Source organism: Panulirus ornatus, chromosome 20, assembly GCF_036320965.1.
Source record: "Panulirus ornatus isolate Po-2019 chromosome 20, ASM3632096v1, whole genome shotgun sequence".
Lineage (NCBI taxonomy): Eukaryota > Metazoa > Arthropoda > Malacostraca > Decapoda > Palinuridae > Panulirus > Panulirus ornatus.
In genome coordinates this window covers 45,607,848-45,630,480 of record NC_092243.1, presented here as the reverse complement: position 1 = coordinate 45,630,480, position 22,633 = coordinate 45,607,848, and the positions used below count along the sequence as shown (strand labels likewise).

General features: G+C 41.2%; 1 protein-coding gene across 14 annotated transcripts in view; it reads right to left on the bottom strand.

Moving 5' to 3' along the window:
• LOC139755976 (uncharacterized) overlaps positions 1-22,633 on the bottom strand; it is a 734,338-nt gene that overhangs the window by 320,699 nt on the left and 391,006 nt on the right. Inside the window, exon 6 of one of the 14 annotated variants that reach the window (XM_071674835.1) lies at positions 663-1,508. The exons of 11 other annotated variants lie outside the window; for them this stretch is intronic. In XM_071674835.1, the coding sequence (XP_071530936.1) occupies positions 1,206-1,508 (303 nt within the window). In that variant the 3' untranslated portion in view covers positions 663-1,205. Of the gene's footprint in view, positions 1-662; positions 1,509-22,633 lie in introns of those variants that run through there. 2 more of the 14 variants (XM_071674840.1, XR_011714230.1) reach the window with 2 other exon arrangements.

Sequence of the window (22,633 nt, the reverse complement as noted above, 5' to 3'; positions counted from 1 at the left end):
ATCCAGGAATAACTAATATAAAAGTTTATAGTCTTTATGGTTGCTACTTTTGAAGGCAGTCATCTACACTAACCCTTCTAAAATTCTTGTGTAATACAATCATTCAAGAATTACTAATACAAATGTTTATAGTCCTTATGGTTACTACTTTCGAGGGCTGTTATCTTATAACATCATCCTGTTTTCCACATGAAATGTAAATGGCATTTGAGGTTTACTTTTCAGTATAAACTATCTTTAGAATTTGTAATTTTCTGCTGTAGTGGCTATTCTAGTGTTTAAAATAGTTTTCTTATGAAGCTCACTTCTTCTCCTATTTTAGGTTTTATTGCCTCAATAACCCCTTTGAACTATTTGCAAAAAATAAGTTTTCAATCTTTTAAAAAATAAGTTAAAATAATTCATCTATGTACTGATACATATAAAATTCCAGTGTCATGGCACAGCTCATTTGCTGACGATGCATCACAAGGGTTCCCAGTGTAACAGAAATCCAAGATAGCCAACTGAAGAAGTATTCAAAGAAATTGATTTATGTGACAGGGTCATATTCCTTCTTTTATCTGGTTAGCTATCTTCATCCCATGAGTCATATTCTTTCTTTTATCTATCTTCATCCCATCTTTCAGCTAAATGTCTGAGGGCATTAGAAACAATACACCTTTATCATTTACCTCCTTTCCAAGAGATTTTTTCCCTTTAATTGTCATTTTATAAACTACTACTTTACATGGAACCACTTGAACTATTCAATTTTTTTTTTTCTTTTACAAAAAATTATTCAAATGAAAAATGTCCCAGGTTTTATATACCAATATAAAAAGGGTGCAATGAATCATATGTACACAATTAAATACATCTAAAATTATGATACATACATCTGGAGAAAGATATCATGTGAAAATCTTAGCAGATAATTTCAAATCATTCATTTAATGATATAAACTTGAATAAAACAGATTTCCCATATCACATAATGGTAAGATAAAAAAAAGATCTGTGAATATTTTAATCCTCTTCCCATTTACATGAAGTGGATTAAAAGTTTATACCTTCATAACTCTTTAAATCATGTCATATTTAGTGAAATTAAGTTGGCAAGTCGTGTGCAATTACATCATAAATCAGTAATAAATACAATTTACCATTATTGAATAATTTAAAGCAAACCACATTAAAAATGTTGTTTCATAAATTCTCTGAAGTCAAGTCTTGTGTGTCAACATATGAGTCAATAATGTAGACCTTTGAGCAGCACGGTAGGGACATTTGGAACATGAATAAGGTTTCTCTCCTGTATGAATACGCATATGATTAATCATGGCAAATTTTGTAGATGACCGATATGGGCAGTGTGAGCAATTAAATGGTTTCTCTCCAGTGTGGACTCTTATATGATTTGTCATAACCGATTTCTTAACTGAGGAATATGCGCAGTAGGGGCACTGATGCACGTTGCCGACTGCTTCTCTCCTGCTAATCCTCGAACCATGAAAGTTCCATCCCACCTGTCAAAAATGCCTATCTTCATTAATCTTATCACTGAAACCTACAAAACAGACACTGAAGAAATATCTAACACCAGGATGCCACTCTATAAGCTTCATTTTCAAAGAATGGATCAACTTCATTGTCACATCTATAACTAGGAACTCCCTGTTGTTACTGAATATAACAAAAAATGCAAAGCTGTTGCTTAACAAATATATAACATACAAATGCCCATTTTTCTGAGGAATGAAATTTCTGATATATCTGCTTCTTTCATCTTCACAGGAAGCAACAATGATGCATACATAAAGTGCTCTCAAATCATAATTTAAGAGTTATTTGCTAATGTAAAGTAAAATGTGTAACACAATGAAACATTTACATACATACGGTCAAGATTGCACTTCAATAAGTGATAAATTTTCTAGATCAGAAAAGTCAACAGAAAGAGAAAGAATGACCCAGAAAGAGGCAAGATGAAGTAAGGTGCTGGAGATAACGTACAAAGTCCAACAAATGCTGTTGGACTGAGATCAAGAAGAACCTTGGGTGTGGAACAGACACTACAGAATGATGATGGAACTAGACCTTGCAAAGCAATCATAATGCATAAATGATAGCTCTGTTAGGGAGAATCAGAAAAGGTAATCAAGATACAGTCAGTGAAAAAATAACTGTTTAGACTAAATTTGGAAGAAACAGTTAAGTGTGGTTGGAAAAATTTAAATCAGTGATCATATCTGGAGCACAAGATGACCATGTACAAAAATAAAGAAAAGAGTAACAAGCATGGTGAAGTATATTAAGGGAACAACTAAAGGCAACAAAACGGGAAATTCAGTATCTCAGGCTAAAAAAGAAAAAAAAAAAAATCAGGATATGCAGGCAAAGAAACTTGCTCATACTAAAAAATGTAGTAGGGTATTCTTGAAATAACACAAGCCAGGGGAAGTGTGATATTAAGTGCAGACCAGAGGTTCAGGCAAGCCTGTATTGCTCACACTGTTATAGATGGCCTGGCACCCATATTGGATATCAGATCAGTATGAAATGAAGAAGCCTGATTAAGGAACAACCATCAATCATTTCCGCAACTTTTGGTGCAATGTAGTTCACAGTTGCTGACATGAAGATTATGAAATTTATACCATAAGGAAACTTAATAAAGAACCATCCAAACATCCAGTCTACAAAGTCTCAGAAGAGATGACCCAGCAGTTCAAGAGGGGAAGATCAGAATGTGGAAACTTTACATACATGATGACTGACAACGGCAAATCAAAAAACATCATTAGATACTGTATTGGAATGAGATGACAATAAAAGACAATATATCATTTATTTCTGCAAATTTTAAATCAACTGACCCAAATAACTTTTTGGTGGATTTTGAGTATTTTCAAGCTACCTATACTGTCAATACTTTCCTTGTGACTAAGGAATTTCTCAGAATAAAAACTGTACTTTTGATGTTACTTTTTGTTTAGGTGTCTCCTCACTTTTAATATGCTGCCATGATCTCAATTCAAAACTCTCCTATAGTAAATACTAAGTACTAGGGAAGACACATGCCATATTCACCTGACTAAGCACAGTAAAGAAACACTTTCTACCATTCCCTCTACTTCATAACCAAGATGTTCAACTCATTTTAGCATTGCTCGTAATGAAATGCAGATCAAGACTGTATATTATCATACAAAGGCTGAAAAAAGTTCACTACAGCCATGTTTCGATGAGATTATCTACAATGAAAATGAGTGAAGGAAATTTGGTGTTGTTCAAAGCAAAATGCGTATGTATGTGTATGTGTGTGTATGTGTATATGTATATATATATGTATATTATCCCTGGGGATAGGGGTGAAAGAATACTTCCCACGTATTCCTCGCGTGTCATAGAAAGCGACTAGAGGGGACGGGAGTGGGGGGCCAGAAATCCTCCCCTCCTTATATTAACTTTCTAAAATGGGAAACAGAAGAAGGAGTCACGCGGGGAGTGCTCATCCTCCTCGAAGGCTCAGAGTGGGGTGCCTAAATGTGTGTGGATGTAACCAAGATGTGAAAAAAGGAGAGATAGGTAGTATGTTTGAGGAAAGGAACCTGGATGTTTTGGCTCTGAGTGAAACGAAGCTCAAGGGTAAAGGGGAAGAGTGGTTTGGGAATGTCTGGGGAGTAAAGTCAGGGGTTAGTGAGAGGACAAGAGCAAGGGAAGGAGTAGCAATACTCCTGAAACAGTTGTGGGAGTATGTGATAGAGTGTAAGAAAGTAAATTCTCGATTAATATGGGTAAAACTGAAAGTTGATGGAGAGAGGTGGGTGATTATTGGTGCATATGCACCTGGGCATGAGAAGAAAGATCAAGAGAGGCAAGTGTTTTGGGAGCAGCTGAATGAGTGTGTTAGTGGTTTTGATGCACGAGACCGGGTTATAGTGATGGGTGATTTGAATGCAAAGGTGAGTAATGTGGCAGTTGAGGGAATAATTGGTATACATGGGGTGTTCAGTGTTGTAAATGGAAATGGTGAAGAGCTTGTAGATTTATGTGCTGAAAAAGGACTGATGATTGGGAATACCTGGTTTAAAAAGCGAGATATACATAAGTATACTTATGTAAGTAGGAGAGATGGCCAGAGAGCGTTATTGGATTACGTGTTAATTGACAGGCGTGTGAAAGAGAGACTTTTGGATGTTAATGTGCTGAGAGGTGCAACTGGAGGGATGTCTGATCATTATCTTGTGGAGGCTAAGGTGAAGATTTGTATGGGTTTTCAGAAAAGAAGAGTGAATGTTGGGGTGAAGAGGGTGGTGAGAGTGAGTGAGCTTGAGAAGGAGACCTGTGTGAGGAAGTACCAGGAGAGACTGAGTACAGAATGGAAAAAGGTGAGAACAATGGAAGTAAGGGGAGTGGGGGAGGAATGGGATGTATTTAGGGAATCAGTGATGGATTGCGCAAAAGATGCTTGTGGCATGAGAAGAGTGGGAGGTGGGTTGATTAGAAAGGGTAGTGAGTGGTGGGATGAAGAAGTAAGAGTATTAGTGAAAGAGAAGAGAGAGGCATTTGGACGATTTTTGCAGGGAAAAAATGCAATTGAGTGGGAGATGTATAAAAGAAAGAGACAGGAGGTCAAGAGAAAGGTGCAAGAGGTGAAAAAAAGGGCAAATGAGAGTTGGGGTGAGAGAGTATCATTAAATTTTAGGGAGAATAAAAAGATGTTCTGGAAGGAGGTAAATAAAGTGCGTAAGACAAGGGAACAAATGGGAACTTCAGTGAAGGGCGCAAATGGGGAGGTGATAACAAGTAGTGGTGATGTGAGAAGGAGATGGAGTGAGTATTTTGAAGGTTTGTTGAATGTGTTTGATGATAGAGTGGCAGATATAGGGTGTTTTGGTCGAGGTGGTGTGCAAAGTGAGAGGGTTAGGGAAAATGATTTGGTAAACAGAGAAGAGGTAGTGAAAGCTTTGCGGAAGATGAAAGCCGGCAAGGCAGCAGATTTGGATGGTATTGCAGTGGAATTCATTAAAAAAGGGGGTGACTGTATTGTTGACTGGTTGGTAAGGTTATTTAATGTATGTATGACTCATGGTGAGGTGCCTGAGGATTGGCGGAATGCATGCATAGTGCCATTGTACAAAGGCAAAAGGGATAAGAGTGAGAGCTCAAATTACAGAGGTATAAGTTTGTTGAGTATTCCTGGTAAATTATATGGGAGGGTATTGATTGAGAGGGTGAAGGCATGTACAGAGCATCAGATTGGGGAAGAGCAGTGTGGTTTCAGAAGTGGTAGAGGATGTGTGGATCAGGTCTTTGCTTTGAAGAATGTATGTGAGAAATACTTAGAAAAGCAAATGGATTTGTATGTAGCATTTATGGATCTGGAGAAGGCATATGATAGAGTTGATAGAGATGCTCTGTGGAAGGTATTAAGAATATATGGTGTGGGAGGCAAGTTGTTAGAAGCAGTGAAAAGTTTTTATCGAGGATGGAAGGCATTATGTACGTGTAGGAAGAGAGGAAAGTGATTGGTTCTTAGTGAATGTAGGTTTGCAGCAGGGGTGTGTGATGTCTCCATGGTTGTTTAATTTGTTTATGGATGGGGTTGTTAGGGAGGTAAATGCAAGAGTTTTGGAAAGAGGGGCAAGTATGAAGTCTGTTGGGGATGAGAGAGCTTGGGAAGTGAGTCAGTTGTTGTTCGCTGATGATACAGCGATGGTGGCTGATTCATGTGAGAAACTGCAGAAGCTGGTGACTGAGTTTGGTAAAGTGTGTGGAAGAAGAACGTTAAGAGTAAATGTGAATAAGAGCAAGGTTATTAGGTACAGTAGGGTTGAGGGTCAAGTCAATTGGGAGGTGAGTTTGAATGGAGAAAAACTGGAGGAAGTGAAGTGTTTTAGATATCTGGGAGTGGATCTGGCAGCGGATGGAACCATGGAAGCGGAAGTGGATCATAGGGTGGGGGAGGGGGCGAAAATTCTGGGGGCCTTGAAGAATGTGTGGAAGTCGAGAACATTATCTCGGAAAGCAAAAATGGGTATGTTTGAAGGAATAGTGGTTCCAACAATGTTGTATGGTTGCGAGGTGTGGGCTATGGATAGAGTTGTGCGCAGGAGGATGGATGTGCTGGAAATGAGATGTTTGAGGACAATGTGTGGTGTGAGGTGGTTTGATCAAGTGAGTAACGTAAGGGTAAGAGAGATGTGTGGAAATAAAAAGAGCGTGGTTGAGAGAGCAGAAGAGGGTGTTTTGAAGTGGTTTGGGCATATGGAGAGGATGAGTGAGGAAAGATTGACCAAGAGGATATATGTGTCGGAGGTGGAGGGAACAAGGAGAAGAGGGAGACCAAATTGGAGGTGGAAAGATGGAGTGAAAAAGATTTTGTGTGATCGGGGCCTGAACATGCAGGAGGGTGAAAGGAGGGCAAGGAATAGAGTGAATTGGAGCGAGGTGGTATACCGGGGTTGACGTGCTGTCAGTGGATTGAATCAAGGCATGTGAAGCGTCTGGGGTAAGCCATGGAAAGCTGTGTAGGTATGTATATTTGCGTGTGTGGACGTATGTATATACATGTGTATGGGGGGTTGGGCCATTTCTTTCGTCTGTTTCCTTGCGTTACCTCGCAAACGCGGGAGACAGCGACAAAGTATAATAAAAAAAAAAAAAAAATAATCAAAGCAAAATGAAGCTCCAGTATATATCAACTCTCCATCAAACTTACCTCACAACATGAAGGTTAGTAATGTTTCTTTTAAATCATTTATAAGGGTAAGATTAAGTATTAAGCCATAGTAATGTTTCTTTTAAATCATTTATATGGGTAAGATTAAGTATTAAGCCAGAGTTAAATCATGCAAGGAAAAGTTTGTCTAAAGAGTGCCTGGCAAGGTTGCAGTATGAGAAAATGGAGACCAAGGTGGATGTGTTGGAAATTAATGGCTTGAGAAGAGTATGTGGCATGATGAGGGTTGACTGATGAAGAAATGATAAAGTAAGCAAGAGGTATAGAAGTAAGAAGAGAATGAATGTAAGAGCTAAACACGATGTACTGAAATGATCTGGACACATGAAAAGGTTTACATGTTGGAAATGGAAGGAACAATGAAAACGTCCATGACGAGATTTCAGCATGGTGAGAGGGTGGCAGGTTGTGATCACCACTTGATTTATATGTTATATGCCTCATCCTCTCACTTGTGTTACTTGACTTAAAAATGCTATTCCTTTCAGCAGCTACTCTTCTGGCATAATCATCTACTCTAAGTTCATCCACTATCCTTCTCAACCATGAGTCTAATCTTCTTTTAATTGTTTTTGTAGTCGCTACACTTAAATTTCTTATATCACATGGTTACTCCATCAAATAGTTATTCCAACTTCCTTCCTGTGCATATGTGTGTCTCTCTCTTAGGCACTTTTGGTATGTTTCTCAGAAATACTCTTCACTTAATTATTCTGTATCATTCTTGTCTGCTTCCTTACAGGATGAGAACATTGCTCTCTATTCCCTTTTATTTTGCCATATCTTTATTTATTTATTTATTTTGCTTTGTCACTGTCTCCCGCGTTTGCGAGGTAGCGCAAGGAAACAGACGAAAGAAATGGCCCAACCAAACCCCATACACAATGTATACACACACACACACGTCCACACATGCAAATATACATACCTACACATCTCAATGTACACATATATATACATACACAGACACATACATATATACCCATGCACACAATTCATGCTGTCTGCCCCCATTCACTCCCATCGCCACCTCGCCACACATGGAATACCATCCCCCTCCCCCCTCATGTGTGCGAGGTAGCACTAAGAAAAGACAACAAAGGCCCCATTCGTTCACACTCAGTCTCTAGCTGCCACGCAATAATGCCCGAAACCACAGCTCCCTTTCCACATCCAGGCGCCACACAACTTTCCATGGTTTACTCCAGACGCTTCACATGCCCTGATTCAATCCACTGACAGCACATCAACCCCGGTATATCACATCGATCCAATTCACTCTATTCCTTGCCCTCCTTTCACCCTCCTGCATGTTCAGGCCCCGATCACACAAAATCTTTTTCACTCCATCTTTCCACCTCCAATTTGGTCTCCCACTTCTCCTCGTTCCCTCCACCTCCGACACATATATCCTCTTGGTCAATCTTTCCTCACTCATTCTCTCCATGTGCCCAAACCATTTCAAAACATCCTCTTCTGCTCTCTCAACCACACTTTTTTTATTTCCACACATCTCTCTTACCCTTACATTACTTACTCGATCAAACCACCTCACATCACACATTGTCCTCAAACATCTCATTTCCAGCACATCCACCCTCCTGCGCACAACTCTATCTATAGCCCACGCCTCGCAACCATACAACATTGTTGGAACCACTATTCCTTCAAACATACCCATTTTTGCTTTCTGAGATAATGTTCTCGACTTCCACACATTCTTCAAGGCTCCCAGGATTTTCGCCCCCTCCCCCACCCTTTGATTCACTTCCGCTTCCATGGTTCCATCCGCTGCCAGATCCACTCCCAGATATCTAAAACACTTTACTTCCTCCAGTTTTTCTCCATTCAAACTAGCCTCCCAATTGACTTGACCCTCAACCCTACTGTACCTAATAACCTTGCTCTTATTCACATTTACTCTTAACTTTCTTCTTTCACACACTTTACCAAACTCAGTCACCAGCTTCTGCAGTTTCTCACATGAATCAGCCACCAGCGCTGTATCATCAGCGAACAACAACTGACTCACTTCCCAAGCTCTCTCATCCACAACAGACTTCATACTTGCCCCTCTTTCCAAAACTCTTGCATTCACCTCCCTAACAACCCCATCCATAAACAAATTAAACAACCATGGAGACATCACACACCCCTGCCGCAAACCTACATTCACTGAGAACCGATCACTTTCCTCTCTTCCTACACATACACATGCCTTTCATCCTTGATAAAAACTTTTCACAGCTTCTAACAACTTGCCTCCCACACCATATATTCTTAATACCTTCCACAGAGCATCTCTATCAACTCTATCATATGCCTTCTCCAGATCCATAAATGCTACATACAAATCCATTTGCTTTTCTAAGTATTTCTCACATACATTCTTCAAAGCAAACACCTGATCCACACATCCTCTACCACTTCTGAAACCACACTGCTCTTCCCCAATCTGATGCTCTGTACATGCCTTCACCCTCTCAATCAATACCCTCCCATATAATTTACCAGGAATACTCAACAAACTTATACCTCTGTAATTTGAGCACTCACTCTTATCCCCTTTGCCTTTGTACAATGGCACTATGCAAGCATTCCGCCAATCCTCAGGCACCTCACCATGAATCATACATACATGAAATAACCTTACTAACCAGTCAACAATACAGTCACCCCACTTTTTTAATAAATTCCACTGCTATGCCATCCAAATCCGCTGCCTTGCCAGCTTTCATCATCCGCAAAGCTTTTAGTACCTCTTCTCTGTTTACCAAATCATCCTCCCTAACCCTCTCACTTTGCACACCACCTTGACCAAAACACCCTATATCTGCCACTCTATCATCAAACACATTCAACAAACCTTCAAAATACTCACTCCATCTCCTTCTCACATCACCACTCCTTGTTATCACCTCCCCATCAGCCCCCTTCACAGAAGTTCCAATTTGTTCTCTTGTCTTACGCACTTTATTTATTTTTATTTTTATTTTCCCTACAATTTAATAATACTCTCTCACCCCAACTCTTATTTCCCCTCTTGCACCTTTCTCTTGACCTCCTGCCTCTCTCTTCTCCTTCACTAATAATCTTACTTCTTCATCCCACCACTCACTACCCTTTCTAATCTGCCCACCTCCCACACTTCTCATACCACAAGCATCTTTTGCACAAGCCATCACTGCTTCCATAAATACATCTCATTCCTCCCCCACTCCCCTTACCTCCTTTGTTCTCACCATCTCCCAGTTACAACAATGTTATATGGTTGCAAGGTATGGGCTAAAGATAGTTATGTGGAGGAGGGTGGATATGCTGGAAATGAGATGTTTGAGGACAATATGTGGTGTGAGGTGGTTTGATCGAGTAAGTAATGAAAGGGTAAGAGAGATGTGTGGTAATAAAAAGAGTGTGGTTGTGAGAGCACAAGAGGGTGTTTTGAAATGGTTTGGTCACATGGAGATATTGAGTGAGGAAAGATTGACAAAGAGGATATATGTGTCAGAGGTGGAGGGAACGAGAAGTGGTAGATCAACCTGGATGTGGATAGATGGGGTGAAAAAGATTTTGAGTGATCAGGGCCTGAGCATGGAGGAGGGTTAAAGGCGTGCAAGGAATAGACTGAATTGGAATGATGTGGTATACCGGGGTCGATGTGCTGTCAATGGATTGAACCAGGGCATGTGAAGTGTCTGGGGTAAACCATGGAAAGTTTTGTGGGGCCTGGATGTGGAGAGGGAGCTGTGGTTTCAGTGCATTATATATGACAGCTAGAGACTGAGTGTGAACGAATGTGGCCTTTGTTTTCTTTGCCTAGCGCTACCTTGCGCACATGTGTGGGGAAGGGGGTTGTCATTTCATGCATGGCGGGGTGGCGATGGGAATAAATAAGGGCAGACAGTAGGAATTACATACATGTCTATATATGCATATGTCTGTGTGTGTGTGTATATATATATATATATATATATATATATATATATATATATATATATATATAATATATAATATATATATATATATATATATATATATATATATATATATATTTTTTTTTTTTTTTTTTATACTTTGTCGCTGTCTCCCGCGTTTGTGAGGTAGCGCAAGGAAACAGACGAAAGAAATGGCCCAACCCCCCCCCATACACATGTACATACACACGTCCACACACGGAAATATACATACCTACACATCTTTCCATGGTTTACCCCGGACGCTTCACATGCCTTGATTCAATCCACTGACAGCACGTCAACCCCTGTATACCACATCGCTCCAATTCACTCTATTCCTTGCCCTCCTTTCACCCTCCTGCATGTTCAGGCCCCGATCACACAAAATCCTTTTCACTCCATCTTTCCACCTCCAATTTGGTCTCCCTCTTCTCCTCGTTCCCTCCACCTCCGACACATATATCCTCTTGGTCAATCTTTCCTCACTCATTCTCTCCATGTGCCCAAACCATTTCAAAACACCCTCTTCTGCTCTCTCAACCACGCTCTTTTTATTTCCACACATCTCTCTTACCCTTACGTTACTTAATCAATCAAACCACCTCACACCACACATTGTCCTCAAACATCTCATTTCCAGCACATCCATCCTCCTGCGCACAACTCTATCCATAGCCCACGCCTCGCAACCATACAACATTGTTGGAACTACTATTCCTTCAAACATACCCATTTTTGCTTTCCGGGATAATGTTCTCGACTTCCACACATTTTTCAAGGCTCCCAAAATTTTCGCCCCCTCCCCACCCTATGATCCACTTCCGCTTCCATGGTTCCATCCGCTGACAGATCCACTCCCAGATATCTAAAACACTTCACTTCCTCCAGTTTTTCACCATTCAAACTCACCTCCCAATTGACTTGACCCTCAACCCTACTGTACCTAATAACCTTGCTCTTATTCACATTTACTCTTAACTTTCTTCTTCCACACACTTTACCAAACTCCGTCACCAGCTTCTGCAGTTTCTCACATGAATCCGCCACCAGCGCTGTATCATCAGCGAACAACAACTGACTCACTTCCCAAGCTCTCTCATCCCCAACAGACTTCATACTTGCCCCTCTTTCCAAGACTTTTGCATTTACCTCCCTAACAACCCCATCCATAAATAAATTAAACAACCATGGAGACATCACACACCCCTGCCGCAAACCTACATTCACTGAGAACCAATCACTTTCCTCTCTTCCTACACGTACACATGCCTTACATCCTCGATAAAAACTTTTCACTGCTTCTAACAACTTGCCTCCCACACCATATATTCTTAATACCTTCCACAGAGCATCTCTATCAACTCTATCATATGCCTTCTCCAGATCCATAAATGCTACATACAAATCCATTTGCTTTAAGTATTTCTCACATACATTCTTCAAAGCAAACACCTGATCCACACATCCTCTACCACTTCTGAAACCACACTGCTCTTCCCCAATCTGATGCTCTGTACATGCCTTCACCCTCTCAATCAATACCCTCCCATATAATTTACCAGGAATACTCAACAAACTTATACCTCTGTAATTTGAGCACTCACTCTTATCCCCTTTGCCTTTGTACAATGGCACTATGCACGCATTCCGCCAATCCTAAGGCACCTCACCATGAGTCATACATACATTAAATAACCTTACCAACCAGTCAACAATACAGTCACCCCCTTTTTTAATAAATTCCACTGCAATACCATCCAAACCTGCTGCCTTGCCGGCTTTCATCTTCCGCAAAGCTTTTACTACCTCTTCTCTGTTTACCAAATCATTTTCCCTAACCCTCTCACTTTGCACACCACCTCGACCCAAACACCCTATATCTGCCACTCTGTCATCAGACACATTCAACAAACCTTCAAAATACTCATTCCATCTCCTTCTCACATCACCACTACTTGTTATCACCTCCCCATTTACGCCCTTCACTGAAGTTCCCATTTGCTCCCTTGTCTTACGCACCCTATTTACCTCCTTCCAGAACATCTTTTTATTCTCCCTAAAATTTACTGATAGTCTCTCACCCCAACTCTCATTTGCCCTTTTTTTCACCTCTTGCACCTTTCTCTAGACCTCCTGTCTCTTTCTTTTATACTTCTCCCACTCAATTGCATTTTTTCCCTGCAAAAATCGTCCAAATGCCTCTCTCTTCTCTTTCACTAATACTCTTACTTCTTCATCCCACCACTCACTACCCTTTCTAATGTTGGGGTGAAGAAGGTGGTGAGAGTAAGTGAGCTTGGGAAGGAGACCTGTGTGAAGAAGTATCAGGAGAGACTGTGTACAGAATGGAAAAAGGTGAGAACAATGGAAGTAAGGGGAGTGGGGGAGGAATGGGATGTATTTAGGGAATCAGTGATGGATTGCGCAAAAGATGCTTGTGGCATGAGAAGAGTGGGAGGTGGGCTGTTTAGATATATATATATATATATATATATATATATATATATATATATATATATATATATATATATATATATATATATATATATATTTATATTTATTTTATTTTGCTTTGTCGCTGTCTCCCGCGTTTGCGAGGTAGCGCAAGGAAACAGACGAAAGAAATGGCCCAACCCACCCCCATACACAATGTATGCACACACACGTCCACACACGCAAATATACATACCTATACATCTCAGTGTACACATATATATACATACACAGACACATACATATATGCCCATGCACACAATTCACACTGTCTGCCCCCATTCACTCCCATCGCCACCTCGCCACACATGGAATACCTTCCCCCTCCCCCTCATGTGTGCGAGGTAGCACTAGGAAAAGACGACAAAGGCCCCATTCGTTCACACTCAGTCTCTGGCTGCCACGCAATAATGCCCGAAACCACAGCTCCCTTTCCACATCCAGGCCCCACACAACTTTCCATGGTTTACCCCAGACGCTTCACATGAACTGATTCAATCCACTGACAGCACGTCAACCCCAGTATACCACATCGATCCAATTCCCTCTATTCCTCACCCTCCTTTCACCCTCCTGCATGTTCAGGCCCCGATCCCACAAAATCTTTTTCAATCCATCTTTCCACCTCCAATTTGGTCTCCCACTTCTCCTCGTTCCCTCCACCTCTGACACATATATCCTCTTGGTCAATCTTTCCTCACTGATTCTCTCCATGTGCCCAAACCATTTCAAAACACCCTCTTCTGCTCTCTCAACCATGCTCTTTTTATTTCCACACATCTCTCTTACCCTTACGTTACTTACTCGATCAAACCACCTCACACCACACACTGTCCTCAAACATCTCATTTCCAGCACATCCATCCTCCTGCGCACAACTCTATCCATAGCCCACGCCTCGCAACCATACAACATTGTTGGAACCACTATTCCTTCAAACATACCCATTTTTGCTTTCCGAGATAATGTTCTCGACTTCCACACATTCTTCAAGGCTCCCAGGATTTTCGCCCCCTCCCCCACCCTATGATCCACTTCCGGTTCCATGGTTCCATCTACTGCCAGATCCACTCCCAGATATCTAAAACACTTTACTTCCTCCAGTTTTTCTCCATTCAAACTTACCTCCCAATTGACTTGACCCTCAACCCTACTGTACCTAATAACCTTGCTCTTATTCACATTTACTCTTAACTTTCTTCTTTCACACACTTTACCAAACTCAGTCACCAGCTTCTGCAGATTCTCACATGAATCAGTCACCAGCGCTGTATTATCAGCGAACAACAACTGACTCACTTCCCAAGCTCTCTCATCCACAACAGACTTCATACTTGCCCCTTTCCAAAACTCTTGCATTCACCTCCCTAACAACCCCATCCATAAACAAATTAAACAACCATGGAGACATCACACACACCCCTGCCGCAAACCTACATTCACTGAGAACCAATCACTTTCCTCTCTTCCTACACGTTGACATGCCTTACATCCTCGATAAAAACTTTTCACAGCTTCTAACAACTTGCCTCCCACACCATATATTCTTAATACCTTCCACAGAGCATCTCTATCAAGTCTATCATATGCCTTCTCCAGATCCATAAATGCTACATACAAATCCATTTGCTTTTCTAAGTATTTCTCACATACATTCTTCAAAGCAAAGACCTGATCCACACATCCTCTACCACTTCTGAAACCACACTGCTCTTCCCCAATCTGATGCTCTGTACATGCCTTCACCCTCTCAATCAATACCCTCCCATATAATTTACCAGGAATACTCAACAAACTTATACCCCTGTAATTTGAGCACTCACTCTTATCCCCTTTGCCTTTGTACAATGGCACTATGCACGCATTCCGCCAGTCCTCAGGCACCTCACCATGAGTCATACATACATTAAATAACCTTACCAACCAGTCAATAATACAGTCACCCCCTTTTTTAATAAATTCCACTGCAATACCATCCAAACCTGCTGCCTTGCTGGCTTTCATCTTCCGCAAAGCTTTTACTACCTCTTCTCTGTTTACCAAATCATTTTCCCTAACCCTCTCACTTTGCACACCACCTCAACCAAAACAATCTATATCTGCCAATCTATCATCAAACACATTCAACAAACCTTCAAAATACTCACTCCATCTCCTATCACCACTACTTGTTATCACTTCCCCATTTGCGCCCTTCACTGAAGTTCCCATTTGCTCCCTTGTCTTACGCACTTTACATATACATATATATATATATATATATATATATATATATATATATATATATATATATATATATATATATATACATTTTTTTTTTCTTTTTTTTGCTTTGTCGCTGTCTCCCGCGTTTGCGAGGTAGCGCAAGGAAACAGACGAAAGAAATGGCCCAACCCACCCCCATACACATGTATATACATACGCCCACACACGCAAATATACATACCTACACAGCTTTTATATATATATATATATATATATATATATATATATATATATATATATATATATATATATATATATATATATATATATATTTTGCTTTACGAGATAATGTTCTCGACTTCCACACATTCTTCAAGGCTCCCAGGATTTTCGCCCCCTCCCCCACCCTATGATCCACTTCCGCTTCCATGGTTCCATCCGCTGCCAGATCCACTCCCAGATATCTAAAACACTTTACTTCCTCCAGTTTTTCTCCATTCAAACTTACCTCCCAGTTGACTTGACCCTCAACCCTAATGTACCTAATAACCTTGCTCTTATTCACATTTACTCTTAACTTTCTTCTTTCACACACTTTACCAAACTCAGTCACCAGCTTCTGCAGTTTCTCACATGAATCAGCCACCAGCGCTGTATCATCAGCGAACAACAACTGACTCACTTCCCAAGCTCTCTCATCCCCAACAGACTTCATACTTGCCCCTCTTTCCAAAACTCTTGCATTCACCTCCCTAACAACCCCATCCATAAACAAATTAAACAACCATGGAGACATCACACACACCTGCCGCAAACCTATATTCACTGAGAACCAATCACTTTCCTCTCTTCCTACACGTAGACATGCCTTACATCCTCGATAAAAACTTTTCACTGCTTCTAACAACTTGCCTCCCACACCATATATTCTTAATACCTTCCACAGAGCATCTCTATCAACTCTTATCATATGCCTTCTCCAGATCCATAAATGCTACATACAAATCCACTTGCTTTTCTAAGTATTTCTCACATACATTCTTCAAAGCAAACACCTGATCCACACATCCTCTACCACTTCTGAAACCACACTGCTCTTCCCCAATCTGATGCTCTGTACATGCCTTCACCCTCTCAATCAATACCCTCCCATATAATTTAGCAGGAATACTCAACAAACTTATACCTCTGTAATTTGAGCACTCACTCTTATCCCCTTTGCTTTTGTACAATGGCACTATGCACGCATTCCGCCAATAGGACTAGTGGTTCCAAAAACGTTGTATGGTTGCGAGGCGTGGCCTATGGATAGAGTTGTGCACAGGAGGATGGATGTGCTGGAAATGAGATGTTTGAGGACAATGTGTGGTGTGAGGTGGTTTGATCGAGTAAGTAACGTAAGGGTAAGAGAGATGTGTGGAAATAAAAAGAGCGTGGTTGAGAGAGCAGCAGAGGGTGTTTTGAAATGGTTTGGGCACATGGAGAGAATGAGTGAGGAAAGATTGACCAAGAGGATATATGTGTTGGAGGTGGAGGGAACGAGGAGAAGTGGGAGACCAAATTGGAGGTGGAAAGATGAAGTGACAAAGATTTTGTGTGATCGGGGCCTGAACATGCAGGAGGGTGAAAGGAGGGCAAGGTATAGAGTGAATTGGATCGATGTGGTACCCCGGGGTTGACGTGCTGTCAGTGGATTGAATCAGGGCATGTGAAGCGTCTGGGGTAAACCATGGAAAGCTGTGTAGGTATGTATACTTGCGTGTGTGGACGTATGTATATACATGTGTATGGGGGTGGGTTGGGCCATTTCTTTCGTCTGTTTCCTTGCGCTACCTCGCAAACGCGGGAGACAGCGGCAAAAAAATTATATATATATATATATATATATATATATATATATATATATATATATATATGTGTGTGTGTGTGTGTATGTGTGGGCGTGTTCAAGGAAAATATGCGGTGTGAGGTGGTTTGATCGAGTAAGTAATGAAAGGGTAAGAGAGATGTGTGGTAATAAAAAGAGTGTGGTTGTGAGAGCACAAGAGGGTGTTTTGAAATGGTTTGGTCACATGGAGATAATGAGTGAGGAAAGATTGACAAAGAGGATATATGTGTCAGAGGTGGAGGGAACAAGGAGAAGTGGGAGACCAAATTGGAGGTGGAGAGATGGAGTGAAAAAGATTTTGAGTGATCGGGGCCTGAACATGCGGGAGGGTGAATGGCGTGCAAAGAATAGAGTGAATTGGAACGATGCAGTATACTGGGGTCGACTTCTGTCAATGGATTGAACCAGGGTATGTGAAGCATCTTGGGTAAACCATGGAAAGTTCTGTGGGGCCTGGATGTGGAAAGGGAGCTGTGGTTTCGGTGCATTATACATGACATTGTTGACTGGTTGGTAAGGTTATTTAATGTATTTATGATTCATGGTGAGATGCCTGATGATTGGCAGAATGCTTGCATAGTGCCATTGTTCAAAGGCAAAGGGGATAAGAGTGAGTGCTCAAATTACAGAGGTATAAGTTTGTTGAGTATTCCTGGGAAATTATATGGGAGGGACTTGATTGAGAGCGTGAAAGCATGTACAGAGCATCAGATGGGGAGGAGCACTAAGAACCAATAACTTTCCTCTCTTCCTACACGTACACATCCATCTATCCTCTACCACTTCTAAAACCACACTGCTCTTCCCCATCTGATGCACTATGAATCATAAATACATTAAATAACCTTACCAACCAGTCAACAATACAGTCACCCCTTTTTTCAATAAATTCCACTGCAATACCATCCAAACCCGCTGCCTCGCCGACTTTCATTTTCCGCAAAGCTTTTACTACCTCTTCTCTGTTTACCATATCATTCTCCCTAACACTCTCACTTTGCACACCAACTCAACCAAAACACCCTATATCTGCCACTCTATTATCAAACACATTCAACAAACATTCAAAACACTCACTCCATCTCCTTCTCACATCACCACTACTTGTTATCACTCACTCCATCTCCTTCTCACATCACCACTACTTGTTATCATCTCCCCATTTGCCTCCTTCACTGATCTTCCCATTTGTTCCCTTGTCTTACGCACTTTATTTACCTCCTTCCAAAAAATATTTTTATTCTCCCTAAAATCTAATGATACTCTCTCACCCCAACTCTCATTTCCCCTCTTTTTTGCCTCTTGCACTTTTCTCTTGACCTCCTGCCTCTTTCTTTTATACATCTGCTCATTTGCATTATTTCCCTGAACAAATAGTTCAAATGCCTCTCTCTTCTCTTTCACTAATAATCTTACTTCTTCATCCCACCACTCACTACCCTTTCTACTCTGCCCACCTCCCACGCTTCTCATGCCACAAGCATCTTTTGTACAAGTCATCACTGCTCCCTAAATACATCCCATTCCTACCCCACTGCCCTTACCTCCTTTGTTCTCACCATTTTCCATTGTGTACTCAGTCTCTCCTGGTACTTCCTCACACAGGTCTCCTTCCCAAGCTCACTTACTCTCACCACTCTCTTCACCCCAGCATTCTCTCTTCTTTTCTGAAAACCTCTACAAACCTTCACCTTTGCCTCCACAAGATAATGATCACACATCCCTCCAGATGCACCCCTCAGCACACTAACATCCAAAAGTCTCTCTTTCGCGTGCCTATCAATTAACACATAATCCAATAACGTTTTCTGGCCATCTCTCCTATTTACATAAGTATACTTATGTATACCTCTCTTTTTAAACCAGGTATTCCCAATCATCAGTCCTTTTTCAGCACATAAATCTACAAGCTCTTCACCATTTCCATTTACAACACTGAACACCCCATGTACACCAATTATGCCCTCCACTGCCACATTACTCACCTTTGCATTCAAATCACCCATCACTATAACCCGGTCTCGTGCATCAAAACTACTAACACACTCACTCAGCTGCTCCCAAAACACTTGCTTCTCATGATCTTTCTTCTCATGCCCAGGTGCATATGCACCAATAATCACCCCTCTCTCTCCATCCACTTTCAGTTTTACCCATACCAATGTAGAGTTTACTTTTTTATGCTCTATCACATACTGCCACCACTCCTGTTTCAGGAGTAGTGCTACTCCTTCCATTGCTCTTGTCCTCTCACCAACCGCTGACTTTACTCCCACGACATTCCCAAACCACTCTTCCCCTTTACCCTTTAGCTTCGTTTCACTCAGAGCCAAAACATCCATCTTCCTTTTCTCAAACAAACCACCTCTCTCTCCTTTTTTCTCATCTAGGTTACATTCAGACACATTTAGACACCCCAATCTGAGTCTTCGAGGAGCATGAGCACTCCCTGCATGACCCCTTCTTCTGTTTCCCCGTTTAGAAAGTTAAAATACAAGGAGGGGAGAGTTTCCAACCCCCCCTCCCGTCCCCTTCTACAATACGTGAGGAATGCGTGGGAGGTATTCTTTCTCCCCTAAAATATATATATATAAATATTTTTTTTTTTTTTTTTTTACTTTGTCGCTGTCTCCCGCGTTTGCGAGGTAGCGCAAGGAAACAGACGAAAGAAATGGCCCAACCCCCCCCCTACACATGTATATACATACGTCCACACACGCAAATATACATACCTACACAGCTTTCCATGGTTTATCCCAGACGCTTCACATGCCTTGATTCAATCCACTGACAGCACGTCAACCCCGGTAAACCACATCGCTCCAATCCACTCTATTCCTTGCCCTCCTTTCACCCTCCTGCGTGTTCAGGCCCCGATCACACAAAATCTTTTTCACTCCATCTTTCCACCTCCAATTTGGTCTCCCTCTTCTCCTTGCTCCCTCCACCTCCGACACATATATCCTCTTGGTCAATCTTTCCTCACTCATCCTCTCCATGTGCCCAAACCACTTCAAAACACCCTCTTCTGCTCTCTCAACCACGCTCTTTTTATTTCCACACATCTCTCTTACCCTTACGTTACTCACTCGATCAAACCACCTCACACCACACATTTTCCTCAAACATATATATATATATATATATATATATATATATATATATATATATATATATATATATATAGTGGTTCCAACAATGTTGTATGGTTGCGAGGCGTGGGCTATGGATAGAGTTGTGCGCAGGAGGATGGATGTGCTGGAAATGAGATGTTTGAGGACAATGTGTGGTGTGAGGTGGTTTGATCGAGTGAGTAACGTAAGGGTAAGAGAGATGTGTGGAAATAAAAAGAGCGTGGTTGAGAGAGCAGAAGAGGGTGTTTTGAAGTGGTTTGGGCACATGGAGAGAATGAGTGAGGAAAGATTGACCAAGAGGATATATGTGTCGGAGGTGGAGGGAACGAGGAGAAGAGGGAGACCAAATTGGAGGTGGAAAGATGGAGTGAAAAAGATTTTGTGTGATCGGGGCCTGAATATGCAGGAGGGTGAAAGGAGGGCAAGGAATAGAGTGAATTGGAGCGATGTGGTATACCGGGGTTGACGTGCTGTCAGTGGATTGAATCAAGGCATGTGAAGCGTCTGGGGTAAACCATGGAAAGCTGTGTAGGTATGTATATTTGCGTGTGTGGATGTATGTATATACATGTGTATGGGGGGGGGTTGGGCCATTTCTTTCGTCTGTTTCCTTGCGCTACCTCGCAAACGCGGGAGACAGCGACAAAGTATAATAAAAAAAAATAAAAAAAAAAAAAAAAAATATATATATATATATATATATATATATATATATATATATATATATATATATATATATATATATATATAATTAAACGTCATGATAACACAATGGAAAAATTGGAGAAAGAGTCAGAAGTTAAACGAGAAAGTATTGTGAAGTTCCAAGAGCAGATGCAGCAGATGACTGTGAAGCAGATGGGGAAATGAGTAAGATAGTATTCCTCAAAAAAATTTGGAAAACAATCTCGGCTAACCGTGGATAGGCTGCTTGCACCAAGTCAGAGATACTTTCATAAATATAAGAGGAATATCGTGTGTGAGAATTCATCTCGTGTGCACGTTTGCATAATTACCTTTTCCTTCTGTTTTGAATAAATGCCAATGAGAATATCTAGTTATGGTATACAATGAAAATTTCATTCCATATTTTTGGGAGCGGTGGCCTGGAAATCCTCCACTCTCGTTTTTTTTTTCTTTTTTAATTTTCCAATAGAAGGAACAGAGAGGGGGGCCGGGTGAGGATATTCCCTTAAAGGCCTAGTCCTCTGTTCTTAACGCTACCTCGCTAATGCGGGAAATGGCGAATAGTATGAAAGAAAAGATATATATATTCATTTATCTTATCTATTTTGCTTTGTCGCTGTCTCCCGCGTTAGCGAGGTAGCACAAGGAAACAGATGAAAGAATGGCCCAACTCACCCACATACACATGTATATACATACATGTTCACACACGCAAATATACATACCTGTACATCTCAACATATAAATATATATACACACAGACATATACATATATACACATGTACATAATTCATACTGTCTGCCCTTATTCATTCCCATCACCGCCTCGCCACACATGAAATAACAACCCTCTCCCCCCTCATGTGTGCAAGGTAGCACTAGGAAAAGACAACAAAGGCCCCATTCACTCACACTGTCTCTAGCTGTCATGTAATAATGCACCGAAACCACAGCTCCCTTTCCACATCCAGGCCTCACACAACTTTCCATGGTTTACCCCAGATGCTTCACATGCCCTGGTTCAATCCATTGACAGCATGTCGACCCCGGTATACCACATCGTTCCAATTCACTCCATTCCTTGCACGCCTTTCACCCTCCTGCATGTTCAGGCCCCAATCACTCAAAATCTTTTTCACTCCATCTTTCCACTTCCAATTTGGTCTCCCACTTCTCCTCATTCCCTCCACCTCTGACACATATATCCTCTTGGTCAATCTTTCCTCACTCATTCTCTCCATGTGACCAAACCATTTCAAAACACCCTCTTCTGCTCTCTCAACCACACTCTTTTTATTACCACATATCTCTTACCCTTTCATTACTTACTCGATCAAACCACCTCACACTACATATTGTCCTCAAACATCTCATTTCCAACACATCCACCCTCCTCCGCACAACTCTATCTATAGCCCATGCCTCGCAAACATATAACATTGCTGGAACCACTATTCCTTAAAACATACCCATTTTTGCTTTCCAAGATAATGTTCTTGCCTTCCACACCTTTTTCACTGCTCCCAGAACTTTCGCCCCCTCC